This window comes from Planococcus citri, chromosome 2 (genome assembly GCF_950023065.1).
Source record: "Planococcus citri chromosome 2, ihPlaCitr1.1, whole genome shotgun sequence".
In the NCBI taxonomy this organism is placed as follows: domain Eukaryota; kingdom Metazoa; phylum Arthropoda; class Insecta; order Hemiptera; family Pseudococcidae; genus Planococcus; species Planococcus citri.
Window position 1 is genome coordinate 8,687,480 of NC_088678.1, and position 18,093 is coordinate 8,705,572.

Consider the following 18,093-nt stretch of genomic DNA (forward strand, 5'->3'; position numbering starts at 1 on the left):
AAAATAATTCTAGCAATGAAAGTTCTCCACTAGCACTAATTATGAAATCAATCATCGATGTACCTGATCTGATTTTTATAAATTGATGGTGTATCAGCTAAAAGTTTAAAGTCAATCAAAAGCTTAAAGCCAAAAGTTTAAAGCTAAAAGCTTAATGAAATATAGCTGAAAGCTGTTAAATTGAAAATATGAGGGAAAGCCATTTTTTTTTCAAACACCTCGGACGCACTAGGCGCCGAGGGTTTGTATTTATTTAAAAGAAAAAACAATCTTAATTTTAGGGTTACTAATATTAGATATTCTATAATACAAACTATACCTTCACCCCAAAATTAGGATAAGGGACGGGAAGGGGAATGGGGGGGGGGTGAGACGGATCATCTACCCTGACCCAAACCCCTGGGTGGTTGCCTAAGGCTTGATTCCTGCCAAGTTCCAGGAGTCATTATTCACACATACCTATCTGACAGCAAACTGGGCCGCCGACCCGTCTCTGGGGGAAGTTTGAAGAAGGAGAGATTTCGCCTAGGGGTGGTCCCAACAAGTTGGGGCCCCTAGTTAAAAGGCCGAGAGTACATTGGGATATTGGTGGGGCGGTCAGTGCACTTGCTACTTGCTTCTCACCGACCGCCCACAATGAAGATTGTTACGTTTTTCTACACTAAAGCTAGGCTATTATATACTTACAGTATTAAATATCTTGATCCAGGTTGCGTCTTGGAAAACTTTGACATCTGGATGTTTTCTGGCTTCTTTTTCTTCCATTTCATTTGGATATGATATAATTTTGGGGGATAAAAAATAAAAGAAATGTAAAAAAATAAAAGAAATAAGGTGCACCGGGGCAAGTCAGAATGATTTTTCACAATTTCAACTTTGACCAGCTGTTACTCCCCTTCTAATGAACCAATATGGATCAAATTTATTATGTAGGTTTCCATAAAAGTTTTTAACCTGTGGTGAAAATTTGAGCGTGATTGACACAGTAGCGTTCGCTCAGTGGAATAAAATATAAACTATTCTGACTTCCCCCAATTGGGGGAAGTCAGAACAGGCTAAACTTTGCAGAGGCGTAGATCACAAACGGAGCGTCTTAGAAAAATTGCACACATACAAAGTTGTAGAGAATTTCATTCTCTTTGAGATCACTTTCATCAGATTTTCACTAGGACGCACGGTTTGTCCGCTATATGCGAAAAACTAAGACATAGGAAGTCTGTATTTTAGAACAAATTCAAAACAAGTTCAAAACAACAACAAAATACAATAATTGAAGCAAAGACATCTAAAATGAAACTGAATCGTGAAAATTTTTACGCCGTGATGAAGTAGGGGTAGTACCCTCAAGTCACCTTTAGTGGCACTTTGCCAGATATAAACCTCTAGGCGCTAGAGCAAGTTTTCTAACTTACCCCGAATTCCAACTTCCCCCGGTGCACCTTAACAAAATATTTACAAAAAAGGGAATTATTTACGTTACTAGATTTAAGGGTCATGCTTAAACAAACTAGCTGAAACCTGAAACCCTAATTACAATTTTGCATGTAAAAATATGAGGTGGAGGGTGTCTGTTTATAATTCTTCGGCACCAACCACCTTTTACAAACTAGGATAATAATAAAAAAATTTTATATACATCTTAAAGTATAGACAAAATCGGGATTCGGGTCACTATTCGGGTAATTATCTGGTACTGGCTACACTATCTTCTCGATTGGCTGCAGACTTGGACTGTAAATTGGAAGCCAAAAGTTTGGCTAAAGCAAGCCGTAAAAATTGAGATAGCTGAAAGCTAAAGCCAAAAGTTTTAATATTGAAATTTCAAGCTAAAAGCCGAAAGCTTAAGTTTCATTTTAAGGCTTTTCATCCCTGCGTAGGAGGGCCAACATTATTTAAATAATTGGGAGAGATAAAGGTGGGAGGACTCTAAATGAATAATTCAGAAACTGAGAATTTTAATTTTTGAACTACGAACCCATTTTTTGTTACTTTTTTCTCTTTTTTGAAAGGCTTCTCGTGCGACTCTAAGTACTTTCAGTTCAGAGATGAAATTTTCAACATTTTTTTTTTGTTTTCTAAAACCATAAATTTTTGGATATTGGAGCAAAGAACTTCAATAGTGATGAATAAAAAACAATTCAAGCTCACTATAGTACCTACAACCATTTTAGCAAAATTTTTAGTCGAACCTCGGAAAAATTAGGGGAAAGCTGAATTTCACATCATTTGTTCAGATTGGTCTCTAAAACAACCCATCAAAAGCTGCACAACGCAACTTGCCGGCTACCCTCGCAAGTGGTCATCAACCTTTGCCAATACAGGTTTTTCGGCTGTATCGCGGACATGAAGAGTCCGAGAGGAAAAATGTTCAAACAAAAATTGTTCTAAATTTACTACCAGCATGACTAGTTCAGCTATTCCCAAAATGGCGATTTCACCCTTACTCTAAGAGGGGGTAAAGTTGTCAATTTTATGAAAATTGTTTTTAAAAATGAAAATTGACAATTTAAAACGTGAACTCGATTCACAGTAGACCCGAAAATATGGTTTTGCAGCTGATACAGGTTTCAGGGATGCTGATTCTAATTTTAATCACCGTTTGATTCCAGAGATTTTTAAAGAAAATGATTCCCCTTAAGATAACTTTGGGACTCAAACGCCAAAACTAAGCTCCTGGAAAGAGGTTAAAAAACCAAAAATTTTGAAAAATTCGTAAGAGGTCATTATAACCTTTGTCAATCTTCGTTTTTCGGCTTTATCGCCGAAATTGAGGTTGAAGATAAGTGATTGAACTAAAATTTGATCTAGAACGATGAAATTTGGGATATATCCTATTTTCAACCTGCCAAATCGATTAGAAACTGTGTCAAACCATTTTTAGCAGTTCTGGAGCCTCTAGCAGATTTTTGAAACTTGAAATTTCCACAAAATTTCATCAAAAGCAGTTGGAAAGCTAAAATTCATTCCGTAAACTAATTTCAACACGCTAGGGAGTCGACTGCAAGTAGATTTCAAGTCGTTTTGGAGCCTTCAGTGACTTTTTGGACATTACTGGAGCCTCCAGCAGGTATTTCAATGCTCGAAATTTCCATAAAAATTTACCAGAGTTGGAAATCCATAATTCACTCTGTACTCCAATTTTAATGCGCTATCAAGTCGACTGCAGGTTGGTTCAAGTGATTTTGGAGCCTCCAGCAACTTTTCGAAAATTCCTAGAGCCTCCAACAAATTTTAGAAACTTAAAATTTCATAAAAAACAGTTGGAAAGCTAAACTTCACTCTGTAAACTAATTTTAATACATTATGAAGTCGACTAACACCGGTAGATTTCAAGTCGTTTTGGAGCCTCCAGCGACTTTTTGGAAATTACCGGAGCCTCCAGTAGAGTTTTAAATGCTCGAAATTTCCATAAAATTTTATTAAACAGAGACACTCCATTTTTGACATTATTCAGAGGTGGATCGCAGGCAGTTTCAATCCATTTTGGAGCCTCCAACAGATTTTTAGAAACTTCCGTTTTTCAAAAAATGTCACAAAATGTATCCGAATCAACTTTCGGCTTTCCAACTCCATTTGATGAAATTTTGTAGAAATTGCGAGTTTCAAAAATTTACTGGAGGCTCTAGTAATTTCCAAAAACTCGCTGATGTCTACAAAACAACTTTAAATCTACTTGCAGTCGACTTCATAGCGTATTAAAATTAGTTTACAGAATGACTTTCAGCTTTTCAACTCCATTTGACAAGTTTCAAAAATCTACTGGAGGCTTCAAGAATTTTCAAAAAGTCGCTGGTGGCCACGAAATGACTCAAACCCACCAGCAGTCGACTTAATCGCGTGTATAAATTGGATTGCAGCGTCAATTTCCGCTTCCCAACTTCATTTTGATGAAATTTTGTGGGATTTTCAAATTTCAAAAATGTGCTGGAGGCTCCAGAATTGCTCAAATTGGTTTGAAATCGTTTCCAATCGATTTGGCAGGTCGAAAATAGCGTATATCCCAAATTTCAGCTTTCTAGGTTGATTTGGTAAAATTTTAGTTTTTTTTCCTCATTTTTGGCCGAAATTTGATTTTCAAAAATTCACCAAAAATCGAGGGGATAACCGCAATTTCAACTATCGCAGGTGTTTAAATTCATTAAAGATGATGAGTGTCCGTCCTGAAACTTCAACACAAAATGAAAGTCATTACTGAATTTGGTTAAAATCCTGTAACATTCTTTTTTTTTTTCGCGATCCACAATAATGCTTATATTTTCCAAAATCGCAATACCCATTCAAAGCAAAACCAGATAACCAGGTAGTGGTTCCTTTGTAAGATTTTCAGGGGGAGGTTTTAGGGCCTATATCCATTCACCAACCTAGACCTAACTGAATCTGTTCTCCATACCTATTTTATTCTTACGTATTTACTTTCATTGATCTTTTATCTTACAATGTACCTATACCTATTGATTCCACAAAATTCCATTTTAATTCCAGGTCCTACATAAATTCCAATTGAAGGAAAAATATTATTGAAGACTCGAAATGGCTGAAAAGGTATCCAACGTTTTCGATCTTACCTATCCGAGTCCAGCAACTCTGCAAGAAATCTCAACAAGCGCAGTTGTTTCCGGATTATTGCACTGGGAAGTCGACCATCATACAGATGACGATTTTTACGAGTTCCTATCAGAGTTGAATTTGTGTGAAAATTTATCCCCCAGCATACCTTCTTCAATCAAACGCATGATCGAAGTATACAGCGGAAGATTTATGTCCTCTGTAAGGAAATGTATGTTTTCTCGTGACACACCAATGTTTCCTTTTCATTGCAAAGGTGCATCTTGTGTTCTGTACGATGTTCATTATTATACGTGTGACCGGGTCGGTAATATTAATTTTCTTGGAGCAGCTAGACAAATGATGACGTGCGACCAACTGAGTAATGACGTAAAATTCAAAATCGCCTGCGTGTATTGTTTTGAAGATGATATTAGACGTATTTGGCCTTTGGTGTCAGAGAAACTAGACTTGAACGAAATCGTTTTCAATAAAAATGCCGAATTGTTTTATTGGATTTGTATGCTGAGAAATGAACCAGATCGGATACCTAATCCTGGCGATGATTCAATCGATGACGTAATGCTGCGAGCCTGTGCACATTCGCCTTATCATTGGACATCCATATTGCATTTTTGGAATCGTATTCGTCCAGAAAATCGATTGGAACGTGCCATTGACCTGTCCCAATGGCCTAAAGAAGTGTTTGTTAGGTTCATTTTGCCCACATTAAGTGATCAAGAGCTCGATGAGTTTGTCACGAAAAGAGGCAGTCTCCTGATGGAGAGATTGTTGACCTACAGTGATGATAAATTTTGCGTTCTACCAACGTGGATGTATATTAAGGATAAAATGAACGAAAGTAACTTCCCACTTCTAATTGAGATGCTTATCGACTCTGAGACTAATTATGAAGTTACCCCTAATTTTCATCACGAACGCTCTCTCCAACTTGGTGATTGGACGTGCACCGAATACAGAACTTACTTACGTTGTGAAGTATGGAGAAGTTCTCCAGATAAATTGAAGCGATCAGCGATTAAATATATTTTGAATCGAGATGAGTTGTTCAGTGGACCAAGCATAAGAGACGCGAAATTTAAAGGAACTAGTTTTTTATTGACTGTGCTGTCGGACGCTTCTTTCGAAGATATGAATGCTTTTTGGCGTAAGAATTGGCGTCGTGTGATGGTTGATATGAGTGGGGCAGATTTGCATCGAATAATGAAATTTTGCTTCGAAGACGAGAACGATATTACCCAATTTAAAGAAACTTCTATGGCCGAATACGGAAATATCAGTGTGTATTGCCATGCGCTGATGAAGCTGGGATATTTTAAAAAACTGAACGAAGTTTTGATCTTCTGCTGTACTGATACAAACAAAAGAAAAGATATAAAACAGCGCCTAATACAGTCGTGTTTTTCCGACGATTCTTGGGTCATTGTAGAGAGCCATCTTACTGAAGTAGAATTAATAAATGAGTTCGTCAACGATGCCTTTGACAATTCCGAAACTGCTGCCAACTTTAAAAATGCAATCACATCGTTTCGTAGAGTAGAAAGTATTCTACGTGATCGCATTATCCCGTGCTTCAAATGTACCTCCAATCATTTGATACACTTCATCGAAACATTAGTGCAAACCGAGGAGGTGATAGTCACTCTGAAAGAGGACATTTTGAATTATTTGAGAGCTTTCCTGATTGGTGGTAATATCTTGGGTGTTTCAGTCGATGATTTACAAACAATTTTACGTTGGTGTTTGGGCAGTGACGATGAAGTTACTAATTTCAAGCAATCATTATCAATCAAAGATGTTTTCCGTCGTGTGAGCGATGAAGCGAGTCTGTCTGAGCTGAAAATCCGAGATTCCAGTTTTTGTTGGTTTTTAAAGTGGTATTTTAGAACCCCTGAAGAAATTGAGAAATTTGAAAAGGGGGTTGCTGATCAGTCGAAAACGTGAGGTACCCGAAAGCAATGCTTGGATGGATTTATTCGAATATCTACTAGCATACATGTGCCTACTATTATTTTAGCTTTGTTCTTTACCTATTAATAATTATTCAGCCAGTGGCAACGTTTTTTCAAACTTGAATTAAAACATATCGTGTGTTGAGTTATCCAATATTCCTCTGTAATATGTTACGTATAGGCTTAGGTGCCCGCTTCTGATCGTGATAACTACATTAAAAAAAAAAAAAAAATCGCTATTAAAATGAAAATAAACATTGTCAATTTTCTTGCAATCTATTTATTCATTATGTAAGTAAGTTTTAGGGGTAAATTGATTTTTTGATTTCATGGTTAATTTTTAAAAATCTAAAAACACCTATCGATTTCCTAAAATTTGTATTGCTTTCTTTTTTAAATATAATTTTTTAGGAACAAGGTTGAAAATGATTTTCCAAATCAAATACCCACATTTTTAGTCGCCTTCATATTGTATTGATATTAGTTTGCAAAGTAAGTAAATTCCAGCTTGCAAACTCCATTTGATAAAATGTTGTGGGAATTTCAATTTTCAAAGATCTGGTGGAGACGCCAGTAATTTTCAAAAAGTCACTGGAGGCTCAAAAATGACTTGAAATCCACCTGTAGTTGACTTTGTAGCAGCCTTAGAAAAGAGGAAAAGAAAATGACAAAAATTGTCCTTGAGGGCTACAATTCTGGACTGGAACAAAATCATACCACTAATTCACAGAATTTTTGGAGAGAAATGAATTCAAAATAGATCTGCTAAAAACGATCCTGGTGATAGAATGTATGATATGCATGGAACAGAAAGACAAGTGGATGATATTATCAATTCATTTGCAGAGTTCTTCCATTCGGTTTATGTAAAAGATGATCAAACTAATAGCGACAACGTACTGAGTATTTTGGCCCTCTCAGGTGCATGTTCCACAATATCCATTGGGCAGTGCGGTTAGTGAAAATGAGGTCAAGTCTGTTATCTCAAAGCTGAAAGCTAAGCGCACGCTAGGACCGGATAATGTACCCTCTTATGTATACAAGGGTGTGAGAGAATTCTTGATTAAACCCCTTACCTTTATATTTAATCTGATAATTCACAAGAATAAATTTCCAACTGGATGGAAATGCTCAAAAGTCATACCTGTTCCAAAAAAAAAAACACCTAGAAGAAGTCACTAACTACAGGCCAATATCATTAATTCCAATCCCTGTGAAACTATTTGAAATACTTAATAGTACCTACCTATATGGCAGACTATATCCTAAAATTAAAAATCTCATTTTGTCAAACCAGCATGGCTTTATTGAGGGTAGGTCAGTCAACACAAATGAGGAGGCAAGAAGCATATGGCGTTAAGTCACACATTTTTTTTTTCTGAGTTAGCATCACTGTCTTTAGTAAAATTCAACGAGAAATCCAGTGGTGTAGGTTTCAAAGCGCCAAAGTAATTTTAAACGGGTGAAAATCCACAAAAATGTTTTGAATTGGCGACATGTGGTAGTTAAGTCTGGGTAGGTTGGCGTCGAAAGGCAATAAGTCCACCTTTTTTTGGTACTTTTTCGTGTTTATTTTTGTCTTACCTGTAAAATAATGCTTCGACCATAACAGAAATGGATTCTGCGTTAAATTTCGATTAAGAAAACATTTTGGTATTTATGTTTTAGGTGTTCAATAATGAAAAATCCTCAAAAATGTGTGGAAACTGCGACAAAAGGCAATAAGTCCACCTTTTTTGCTATTTTTATTGTGTTTATTTTTGTATAACTTGTAAAAACAATGCCTCAACCATAACAGAAATGGATTCTACATTAAATTTTGATTAAGAAAACGCTTTAGTATTATGTGATTACGGTGTTAAATATTAAAAATCAGCATATACAGTAAGTCCCGCTTATTAGAATCGCGGATAATCGACTAATTCGGTTAATGGAATGGAATGTGCCGGGACAGAACATTTGTGATGCAATCTGGGATAGGGTACCCAAAGTCGGAAATTTTTTTTCTCGTTTTTATTGTGTCATTTGAAAGCTTAAAATGTCAGCTTTTTTTTAAAAAAAAGATATTAAGTCTAGCCCTTTTTGCGGCTGAGCAATGAACAGTTGAAGTTTCTGCTTAAAAACAGAAAATTTTGAGAAAATCAAAGTTTTAAGTTTTTCCTTCAAAATTTTGAAAAAAAATTATTTTCTCGACTTCTACTGCACTAAATTGGCTGAAATTTTGATATGATACTTCAAAATTATAGACAATCAAATTTTAAAAATTGTGTCAACATTTGTTGACTATTTGTTGAATCATGTTGAGGGAAACACATTTTTTGTACAGAAAATTTAAAAAAAAAACATTAAAATTCGTAAAAAATGAAAATTTTACAGAAACTCACGACTTTAAAAAGAAATAAGTGAAAAAAATTATAAAAAAATTTTTGCCCGGAGAAGGACTTGAACTCACAACCTCCGGCATGCTGGTCCGCTCTCCAGGCATCTAGTCACCAAGGAAAATATGTATCAAGTGTTTTCTAATGGTATAGGTACAACTAATTTTATTGTGAATTTGACATAACTAACAGAAAAGAACAGAAGAACATCGATTGGGTAGTAGCAAGCGGAATGGTAGTGGAAGCGCAAGCGGGGGAAACAACACGACGACTTTGGGTACCTTTTCTTTTTTAACTTCGTTCGGGTGTTTAATAGGGAAAAATATTTCTTTCAGAGGTAATTTTTATGCTAGATGATAGCCAACAGTGTCTAGAACAAGTTTTCAGTGTAACCTGAAAATTGACATTTCTCAATATCTCAACTGTTTTTTGCTGTAGCACGAAATTTACTTTTCCGACTTTGGGTATCCTATCCCAGATCGCATCACATTTGTATCTTCTTACATGCAAATTTTTCCGTTTATTGTAATAAAAAGAGCATTTTATTCGGTTAATAGAATTGAAAAATCTTCAAAAATGGGGAAAAAACATGAATTTTGGCAAAAATAACAAAAATCAAATGAAAACATGTGAAAATGGCATAAAAACGCGAAAATAAATATTTTAAATTGGTAAAAATTGGTAGGTATAAGATGCTGGAATTTTTTTTTAATTTTATAAAAATTGTACAAAAAAATTGTTCAAAACATATGAAAAGGCTAAATGTAACTAAAAAACAGAAAAAGGATTAGAATTAACTTCAAAGCACATCAAAAAGTGACAAAATCTGAACATAATTTGAAATTTTGCATTTTTTTACGTTTCCGCTTTATAGAATACTCCGGTTTATAGAATCAAACATACCTGGTCCCAAATCGATTCTAATAAGCGGGACTTACTGTATTTCACATACTGAAGCAAAAGGCGATAAGTCCAAACAAAAGTGCCCCCAGCGCCCCCCCACACTTTGACTATATATACATGGACTGCTATCTTCATTGTCGCCGATGAAGCCGAAGTAATAGAGGTACTAGATCGGGAGCATCGGGAATTTTCATGCGCGCGCAGGAATCCCACCCACCCTCGCACCTTCCAATCACGGTGAACCACGGAGCGACGAACACCCTCCTACGTTCCAACGACCGCTACGCTCGTTGCAACGAAATCTCGCGCATGCTCAGAGCCCATGTCCCGATCTAGTACCTCTATTGCTTTGGCTTCACGATTCCCATTCAACAACAATAGGAGATAGCAGTCCATGTATATATGTGCCCACGTCTAGTAAAAGGGTACTAAGGGTAAAAACGTAAATTTTACAGGAGAGCGGTTTAAAGTTTACGTTTGTATTTTCACGTAATTTGAGTGTAAAAACGTGAAACTTTGCGTGGTGATGTAGTTTTCGACGCTGTTTAGCAATATGTATATTGTTGAAAAACACATTTAGCCTTGCAGTAGCGCTAGCCGCTTGGTTAAGGCACCCGCTCGCGGAGCGAGAGGTACCGAGATCGAGTCCCGCCGCGGGCACAAAATTTTTTCAAAATTTTTTTTTGCGATTTTTATTTTTACGAGTTGAATTTTTATAGAAAATCTAATTTAATCATTTTTTTTTGCTTTTGAACAATGAATAATGAATTTTTGTGCAAACTAATAATTATTAAAAATGATTTCAATTGAAAATGAAAAATGAACTGGTCTCATTCGAATTTTCATGAAATTTTACATAAGAATCAAAAAAAAAAAAAATTCACCCAAGTTACCCTGAAAGAAAAATAAAATTTGATCAAAACCCTAAAATTCCATTTTTTTTTAAAATTTATTTTTCGACTTTACTCACTTAAAACGCGTGTAGCGCGCTTAAAAAGCACTCTACGGGTCTGGGGCCGGTCTCATTCGAATTTTGACGAAATTTTACATAAAAATCAAAAATAAAAAAAATTTTGAAAAAATTACCCTTAGTACCCTTTTTCTAGACGCGGGCACATATAGTCAAAGCCCCCACATAATTTTTCAAAGTGCAAAATATGGGGGATTAGTTACTATGAGTCTGCTCTTTCATTTAAGACCAAGTTTGAAAAAATTGGTTGACCCAGAGCTTCACAACAGTTTTTTGCGTTTTTCTCTGAAAAAAAAAATGTGACTTATCGCCTCCTCAAATCTTAGGTAAACTTGGTTTCTCTCACAATTTGTGTAGTTTGTTCTGGTCTTATCTGAATGGAAGGGTGCAATACGTGTCTTATAAAAACAAAATATCCAGAATATACCCCTGTCCATCTGGTGTCCTTCAGGGTTAAAAATTGGGTCCCCTATTCTCTCTATTGTTTGTAAATGACCTCCCATCTGTGCTGAAAAATTCAGAGAGCCTGCTCTTTGCTGATGATGCAACAATATACTTATAAGAAAATTTAAACTATAAAGGATTTCCAAGAACTTCAGAGTTCAGACAGATTTGGATAGGATTGTTAAATGGAGTATTGAGAACAAACTTCCCCTGAACATTTATAAATGTGAAATAATAACATTTACTCAAGAAAAAATTGTTTATAGGATACGCATGCACAGTCAATGGGGAGGAACTTTCTCACTTAACAACAGTTAGGGACCTGGGTGTAAATCTCGATGTGATGTAGGGCTTACCTTCAAGTATAATGTCAATACTGTGTTAGTCAAGGCAAGAAGGATGGCATATTTTGTGGTCATAAATGCAGCGCACTTCAGGAAGGATAAGCACGTTTAAAATTTTATATTTCTCATACATAAGATCAATCCTTAAGTTTGGAATACTAGTGTAGTTTCCTCATACCAAAAAATTTATAAAAGAACTTGAAAAAATTCAAAACAGATTTCTAAAATACCTACTTATATTTGAAGGCTTTCGCATATTATCCTCAAGACTTGGAAATTCTTCAGGGGAAGGTTTTGGGACCTGTACCTAACCTACCTACCCACCAATTGTGCATAAATATCTACCATAAATTTAGTCGGCCTATATACATTTTTGTACTCGATATATGTGCTGTTGTACATACCTACCACTTATGTTATTCTTAAGTAGGTACTTTCATCACTCTCTTGAAATCTTACAAGGTATATTGAACCCACAAAATAACATTCTAATTCCAGGTTCTATATTCGAATTGAAGGAAAAGTATCAATATTGAAGACTTGCGATGACTGAAATGGCATCCAGCAACGTTTTTGATCTCATCTATCCGAGTCCAGCAACTCTACAAGAAATCTCATCCGGCGTACTTGTTTCCGGATTATGGCGCTGGGAAGTCGAAAATCGTGAGAACGATGATTTTTACAAGTTCCTATCAGAATTAAAATTGTGTAAAAATTTACTCCCCAACACTCCTTCTCCAATCAAACGCATGATGAAAGTATACTGCCGGAGATTTATCTCCTCTTTGAACGAATGGTTGTCTGACCATTACATGAAACTGTTTCATTTTCATCACGACGATAAATTTCGTATTTTGCGAGATTTTTATGATTTTATATGTGACCGGCACGGTAATATTCATTTTCTTCATACAGCTAGACGAATGATGATTTGTGATCGACTTAGTAATGATGAAAAATTCAAAATTGCCTGCATGTATTGTTTTGAAGATGATATTAGGCGGATTTGGCCTTCGGTGTCAGAGAAACTTGACTTGAATGAAATCAATTTCGGTAAAACCCCTGAATTGTTTTATTGGATTTGTATGCTGAGAAATGAACCGGATCGGATACCTAATTATCGTAATCATCCAATCCATGTTGTAATGCTTCGAGCCTGTCTATCTCGATTTTATCGTTGGTCATCTGTGTTGTATTTTTGGAATCGTATTTGCCCAGAAAATCGATTGACATATGCCATTTATGTGTCCCAAATTTTTAAAGAAACATTTGTTAGGTTCATTTTGCCAACGTTAAGTGATCAATTGCTCCATAAGTTTGTCGCTGAAAGAGGCAGTTTCTTGATGGAAGATTTGTTGACCAACTGTAATGATAAATTTTGCGCTCTTCCAACGTGGATGTACATTAGGAACAGAATGAACGAAAATAACTACCCACTTCTAATCAAGTCGCTTATCAAGTCAGAAAGTAATTATGAAATTTCCGAGGATTATCTCGATGAAGGCTCTCTCTTTGATCGTTCGAGCACCGTGTATAGAACTTACTTGCGTTGCGAAGTGTGGAAGAGTTCTTCAGATACACTGAAGCGATCAGCAATCAAATTTATTTTGACTCAAGATCAATTGTTCAGTAGAATATGCATGAGACTAGAGGAGTTTAAAGAAACTAGGTTTTTATTCACTGTGCTGTCGGACGCTTCGTTCGAAGAGAGAAATGCTTTTTGGCATAAGAATTGGTGTGATGCGATGGTTGATATGAGTGGAGCAGATTTGCATCGAATGATGAAATTGTGCTTCAAAGACGAAAACGATATTATCCGATTTAAAGAAACTTCTATGGCTGAATACGGGAATATCGGTCCATATTGCAATATGTTGATGAAACTGGGAAATTTTGAAAAACTGAATGATATTTTGATTTTCTGCTGTACTGATACAACTAAAAGAAAGGTTATAAAACAGCATCTAATACAGTCGTGGTTTTTCGATGATTCTTTGGTCATTAAAGAGAGACATCTTACTGATGTCGAATTGATGATTGAGTTCATCAACGATGCCTGTGATAATGCCGAAATTGCAGCTAATTTTAAAAATGGATTTGCATCCCTTCGTAGAGTTGAATTTATTCTAATTGAATGTCTTACTTCGAGCTTCGAATGTACCTCCGATCATTTGATACACTTCATCGAAACATTTGTACAAACCCAGGAAGTGACAGTCACTCTGAAACAGGACATTTTGAATTGTGTGAGAGATTTTCTGATCGGTGGTAATGTCACGCGTATTTCAGTTGATGATTTACAAACAATTTTACTTTGGTGTTTAGGCAATGACGATGAAGTTACCAACTTCAAGCTATCATTATCAATCAATAATGTTTTCCGCCTTGTGAGCAGTGAAGCGAATCTTTCTGAGCTGAAAACCCAAAATCCCAATTTCGCTGAATTTTTGAAGTGGTATTTTAGAACCCCCGAAGAAATCGAGAAGTTCGAAAAGGGATTTGCTGATCAGTCAAAAATGTGAGGTACTTATCCGAAAACAACGTTTGGATGGCATTTTTTGAATATTAGCCTACCATATCTATTGTTTATACTTTTTTTTAATCAATGATTCTTCAGCCAAAGGCAACATTATTCTTCGAACTTGAATTAAAACGTATCATAATAATAATTTATATAATAATTTTATTGAATATAGCATTACACAGCAAGTAGGTAACAAATTAACGACACCCCTATGCAAAAGGCGAGCGGTTCTCTATGATATGTAACTTAGTTATAAGTAGGTACCTATACTTATGGTTGTGATACCTACATTTTTTTATTACTATTATTACCTACCTACCTATTATGTATTTTGGTTTTATAAAAATGAAAATAAACATTTTTAATTTTCTGACATCTTATTTGCTCATCAGGAAGCAACGTAGACAATTACCTACATGCGACGTTTTCAAATTGATTTTTCGATTTTTGGCTAATTTTTGAAAATTCAAGAACGTTTACATAAGTATTGATTTTCCAAAATTCGTGTTACTTTCTATTTGAAATTCAACTTTTTAGCAACAAGGATGGAGATTATTTTAAACGCTAGGTAATATCGCAACTTTTCTTAACCAAATTTTTGGACAATTTAAAGCCTCCAGAATATTCTCGATTTTCCTTGGGTGAATTGACACACTTACATTTTGTCCTCTCTCGTTTATTTCCCGCTTTTTGAAGGAGTTCTCTGGTGACTTTATTTTCAGTTCAGAGCTGAAATTTTCAGGATTTTTTTTTCTGTTTGCAAAAACCATAAACTTTTTAGATATTGGCGCGAAATACTTCAAATAATGAATAAAAAACAATTCGAGCTCACGAGGGAACCTCTTTAGATGCTCAATTCCGATTTGAATAGTGCTGCGAGTTTTCGGGAAAGCATGGTCTGAAACCTCAATAATCACAATTTCAACCACCTTGAGTATTAATTCTGCAGTAAAGACGATAAGAACCGGTCCTAAAACTAATATCAATTCCCCAGAAACGAATTTCACCATTTTTATAGTCATTCTGAAGCCCTAGTGCGTTTTCCAACCTTTCTTAGGATTATAAAATTTCTTCAGAAGGTGCAGTGGATTTTGAAATCTGCACAAATGGCCGAATCTTGTCGAAAATCAACCCTTGGAATCCAATGTTTTACCGTTTCTCGCTATTCTGAATCCTCCTCCGTGATTTTCCACTTCTCCAGGATTTTATAATTTCTTCATAAGATGTGTAAATCGAAAATATCGATTTGATTAGAAAAAAATCGAGTTGTGGCTTATTTTTAGCCTGTTCAAAGAACTTATGTACATTTGAGCCAATTTCCAGATGGATACCTCGAGTGCTTTTTTTGGTTAGAATACCTACGAAGTTGAAAAAGAAGAAATATCAAAAAATCAGTTTTCTTGTTTATTGGTAAATTTTTGAAATTTGCCCGGGGCTGCATTTTGGTTGAAATCAATCTCCTGCAGAATTTCAAAAATTCACAAATTTCCACTGATATTTTGAAATTTGACAATAATGACCAATAAATGGGCCCCTCTGCGATCCAAAATATTTTATTTGGTTCAGAAATGATATTCCATATTTTGGCTTGATAGATGCGAGACTTGAGAGAAAAATTTCAAAACACAAATTTTCCCAAAAATAAGTAATTTCCCAATTTTCAACTGCTCAATGGAAACCTATAGTCGGGGAGCCCGCATAAGGATCTATTGCACCTCCCGTCGATCCTCCGGGACAACTTTTTTCTTAAAGGGGGAGTCCTAAGTAAGGAACATTTCTCTAGCCCTTGTCTTAAAAAAAAAGTGGCCCTACTTACAAAGTGGTGGCCATTTTGATTGGCAGGTCAGCCAAAGGTTGCAGATTTTGCGTTCTTACATCGGACTTGCACAAAATTTTTTAAACTGTACACAGGTAGATCGAGAGATCAGGCAAAAATTCATCGCATGTCAAAATTTCAAGTGCTGAAGTGCCTTTTTCAATTTTTGGTGAATTTTTGAAAATCAAAATTTAGGCCTAAAATGAGGGAAAAAATCAAAATTTTACCAAATTTGACATAGTCAGGGCCAGAATCATTGGGCGAAGGGGAGTAGGATTAGGATATTAGTATTTTCCTATGCCATTGAGTCTTAGAATTATTCCCTAAGGGAGTGAATAATTCTTCTATTTGCAGGGATAGCTCAGAGACCTCACTTTCACCAATAAAACGACGTAACTACACAAAATATATAATGAGTGACGAAATGAATTCAGCCTACACTACAATTTAAAGAATTTATTACAACGTATTTTTGTACATAGGACATTATCCTACCTTTCGGTAGTATCAGTCGACCAAGATCCATCATAAGGGAGTATAATGCATAATTTAAAACTAGTATAGGTAAGATGCAGCTAATTAATTTCCTAGTAATGATTCACCTGTGTAGAATCGCTTACAAGTAGAAAAACAAGAAATATAAATAAAATACAGGATGAAATCATGCATACACCATTAAAATGAATAAGTATTAGGTAGGCATAGAATTCTCCGATTCAATACACCTACCTATAAACAATAATTAGTAATAAGCTAATTACCTGGGTAGTAAATGCGCTTTAACATTTACCTAACACCAGGGGTGAGGCCCCAGACAATTTTTTTGGGGGTTCTGGGTTTCGCGGCTTGGGCTTTCAATCAAAAATTTATTAGGTCTTGTGCTTGGATTGGGGCCCAGGAAACTTTGGGTTTGGGTTTCAGGGCTCAGTGTCCAGGGCTTGAATGGCTTTCCGGGGCTTTTTAGGGCTTGAAATTGCAATTTTAATGAAGAATAGAGTAAAATCTTATTCGATTTTCTGTTGAAAAAAAAAAACATTTCAAGGGCAGATTCCGATTGCTTTTTTCAAAATTATTTGAATGGACCTATTTTTTTTTTAAACAGAATTAATTTTTTTTGGAATTTCTAGGTAATTATTGTCCAAATTTTTCATATTTTTAATGACAATTTTTCAAAGAACAATGAACTACCTACAGAATATATAAATACTGTACCAAAAACCCCTTGAAATATTTAACTTTTTGCTGAAGTTCTGAATTTTTTTTTTGAAAGTCATCTTTTTTGACAATTGAGATGCACTGAACAGTAGGTAATTATAATGGAAATTTACAAAATTTACAAATTATTACAAGCCCCAAAAAGCCCCAAAAAGCCCTGATCTGCACAGTTTGGGTTTCAGGAATAGGTTTCGGGCTCTGGGCCAGGGCTTTGTAGTTTACAGTTTTTAAGGTTTTGGGGCTTGGACATTCGGGCTTCAAGGAAATAACTGGGGCTTTTTCAGGTTTCGGGTCCTGGTCCTGGGCTGGTCCTCATCCCTGCCAACACTTTCCACATTTACCATCTCTTTCAGGTGTCCCCCCAATACCAAGGACTTTGATGGTGTCTAACTAAATGAAACTCAAGTAACACTTTGCCTCATATGAGGCAAAGTGTTACCATATAGGATGGTGACTGGTTACACCTCCTCATGATCAAAAAGAATTCCAATTAATTGATCATCGGATCAATTAATCGTTAAAATTGAATTAAATAATTTTCACACTTGTGGTGTTAACAAATAAAAACTTATTACTAGGATGACGAAGAACCATTTTACTGCAGGCTATGGAACTAAGTAAGTGGAGAAATGGCGCCAAAACCCCTAAGTTTATATAATTGTTGTTAGAGGTCATCACGTGACCACATACCAAAGGCTTTGTCGGCATTTCTCCCTATTTAAATATACAGCTTGCGGCCTCGAGCTCGGACAAAGACCTAACTGTCATCATATAATTAATGACATACTCACCTATCTGCCACTGTAAATAACTTGTTACCAAACTTTTCTGTTTAAGGGGTTCATAAAATAATCATCCCCTATAGGTGAAGGAGGCAGTAGGTATGCACTATATCAAATTGACCAAGAAAGCAGAAATTTGGGATATACCCTATTTTTGACACACCAAGTCGATTGGAAACAGTTTCAACCCATTTTCAGC

At 35.6% G+C, this 18,093-nt stretch overlaps 1 protein-coding gene across 4 annotated transcripts in view; it reads left to right on the top strand.

The window, feature by feature from the left end:
* The window catches only part of LOC135834500 (uncharacterized), a 227,586-nt gene that overhangs the window by 195,868 nt on the left and 13,625 nt on the right, over window positions 1-18,093 (top strand). Inside the window, exon 6 of one of the 4 annotated variants that reach the window (XM_065348408.1) lies at window positions 12,056-14,454. The exons of 2 other annotated variants lie outside the window; for them this stretch is intronic. In XM_065348408.1, coding sequence (XP_065204480.1) covers window positions 12,103-14,079 — 1,977 coding nt within the window. In that variant the 5' untranslated portion in view covers window positions 12,056-12,102 and the 3' untranslated portion in view covers window positions 14,080-14,454. Of the gene's footprint in view, window positions 1-4,482; window positions 6,798-12,055; window positions 14,455-18,093 lie in introns of those variants that run through there. One more of the 4 variants, XM_065348406.1, reaches the window with a different exon arrangement.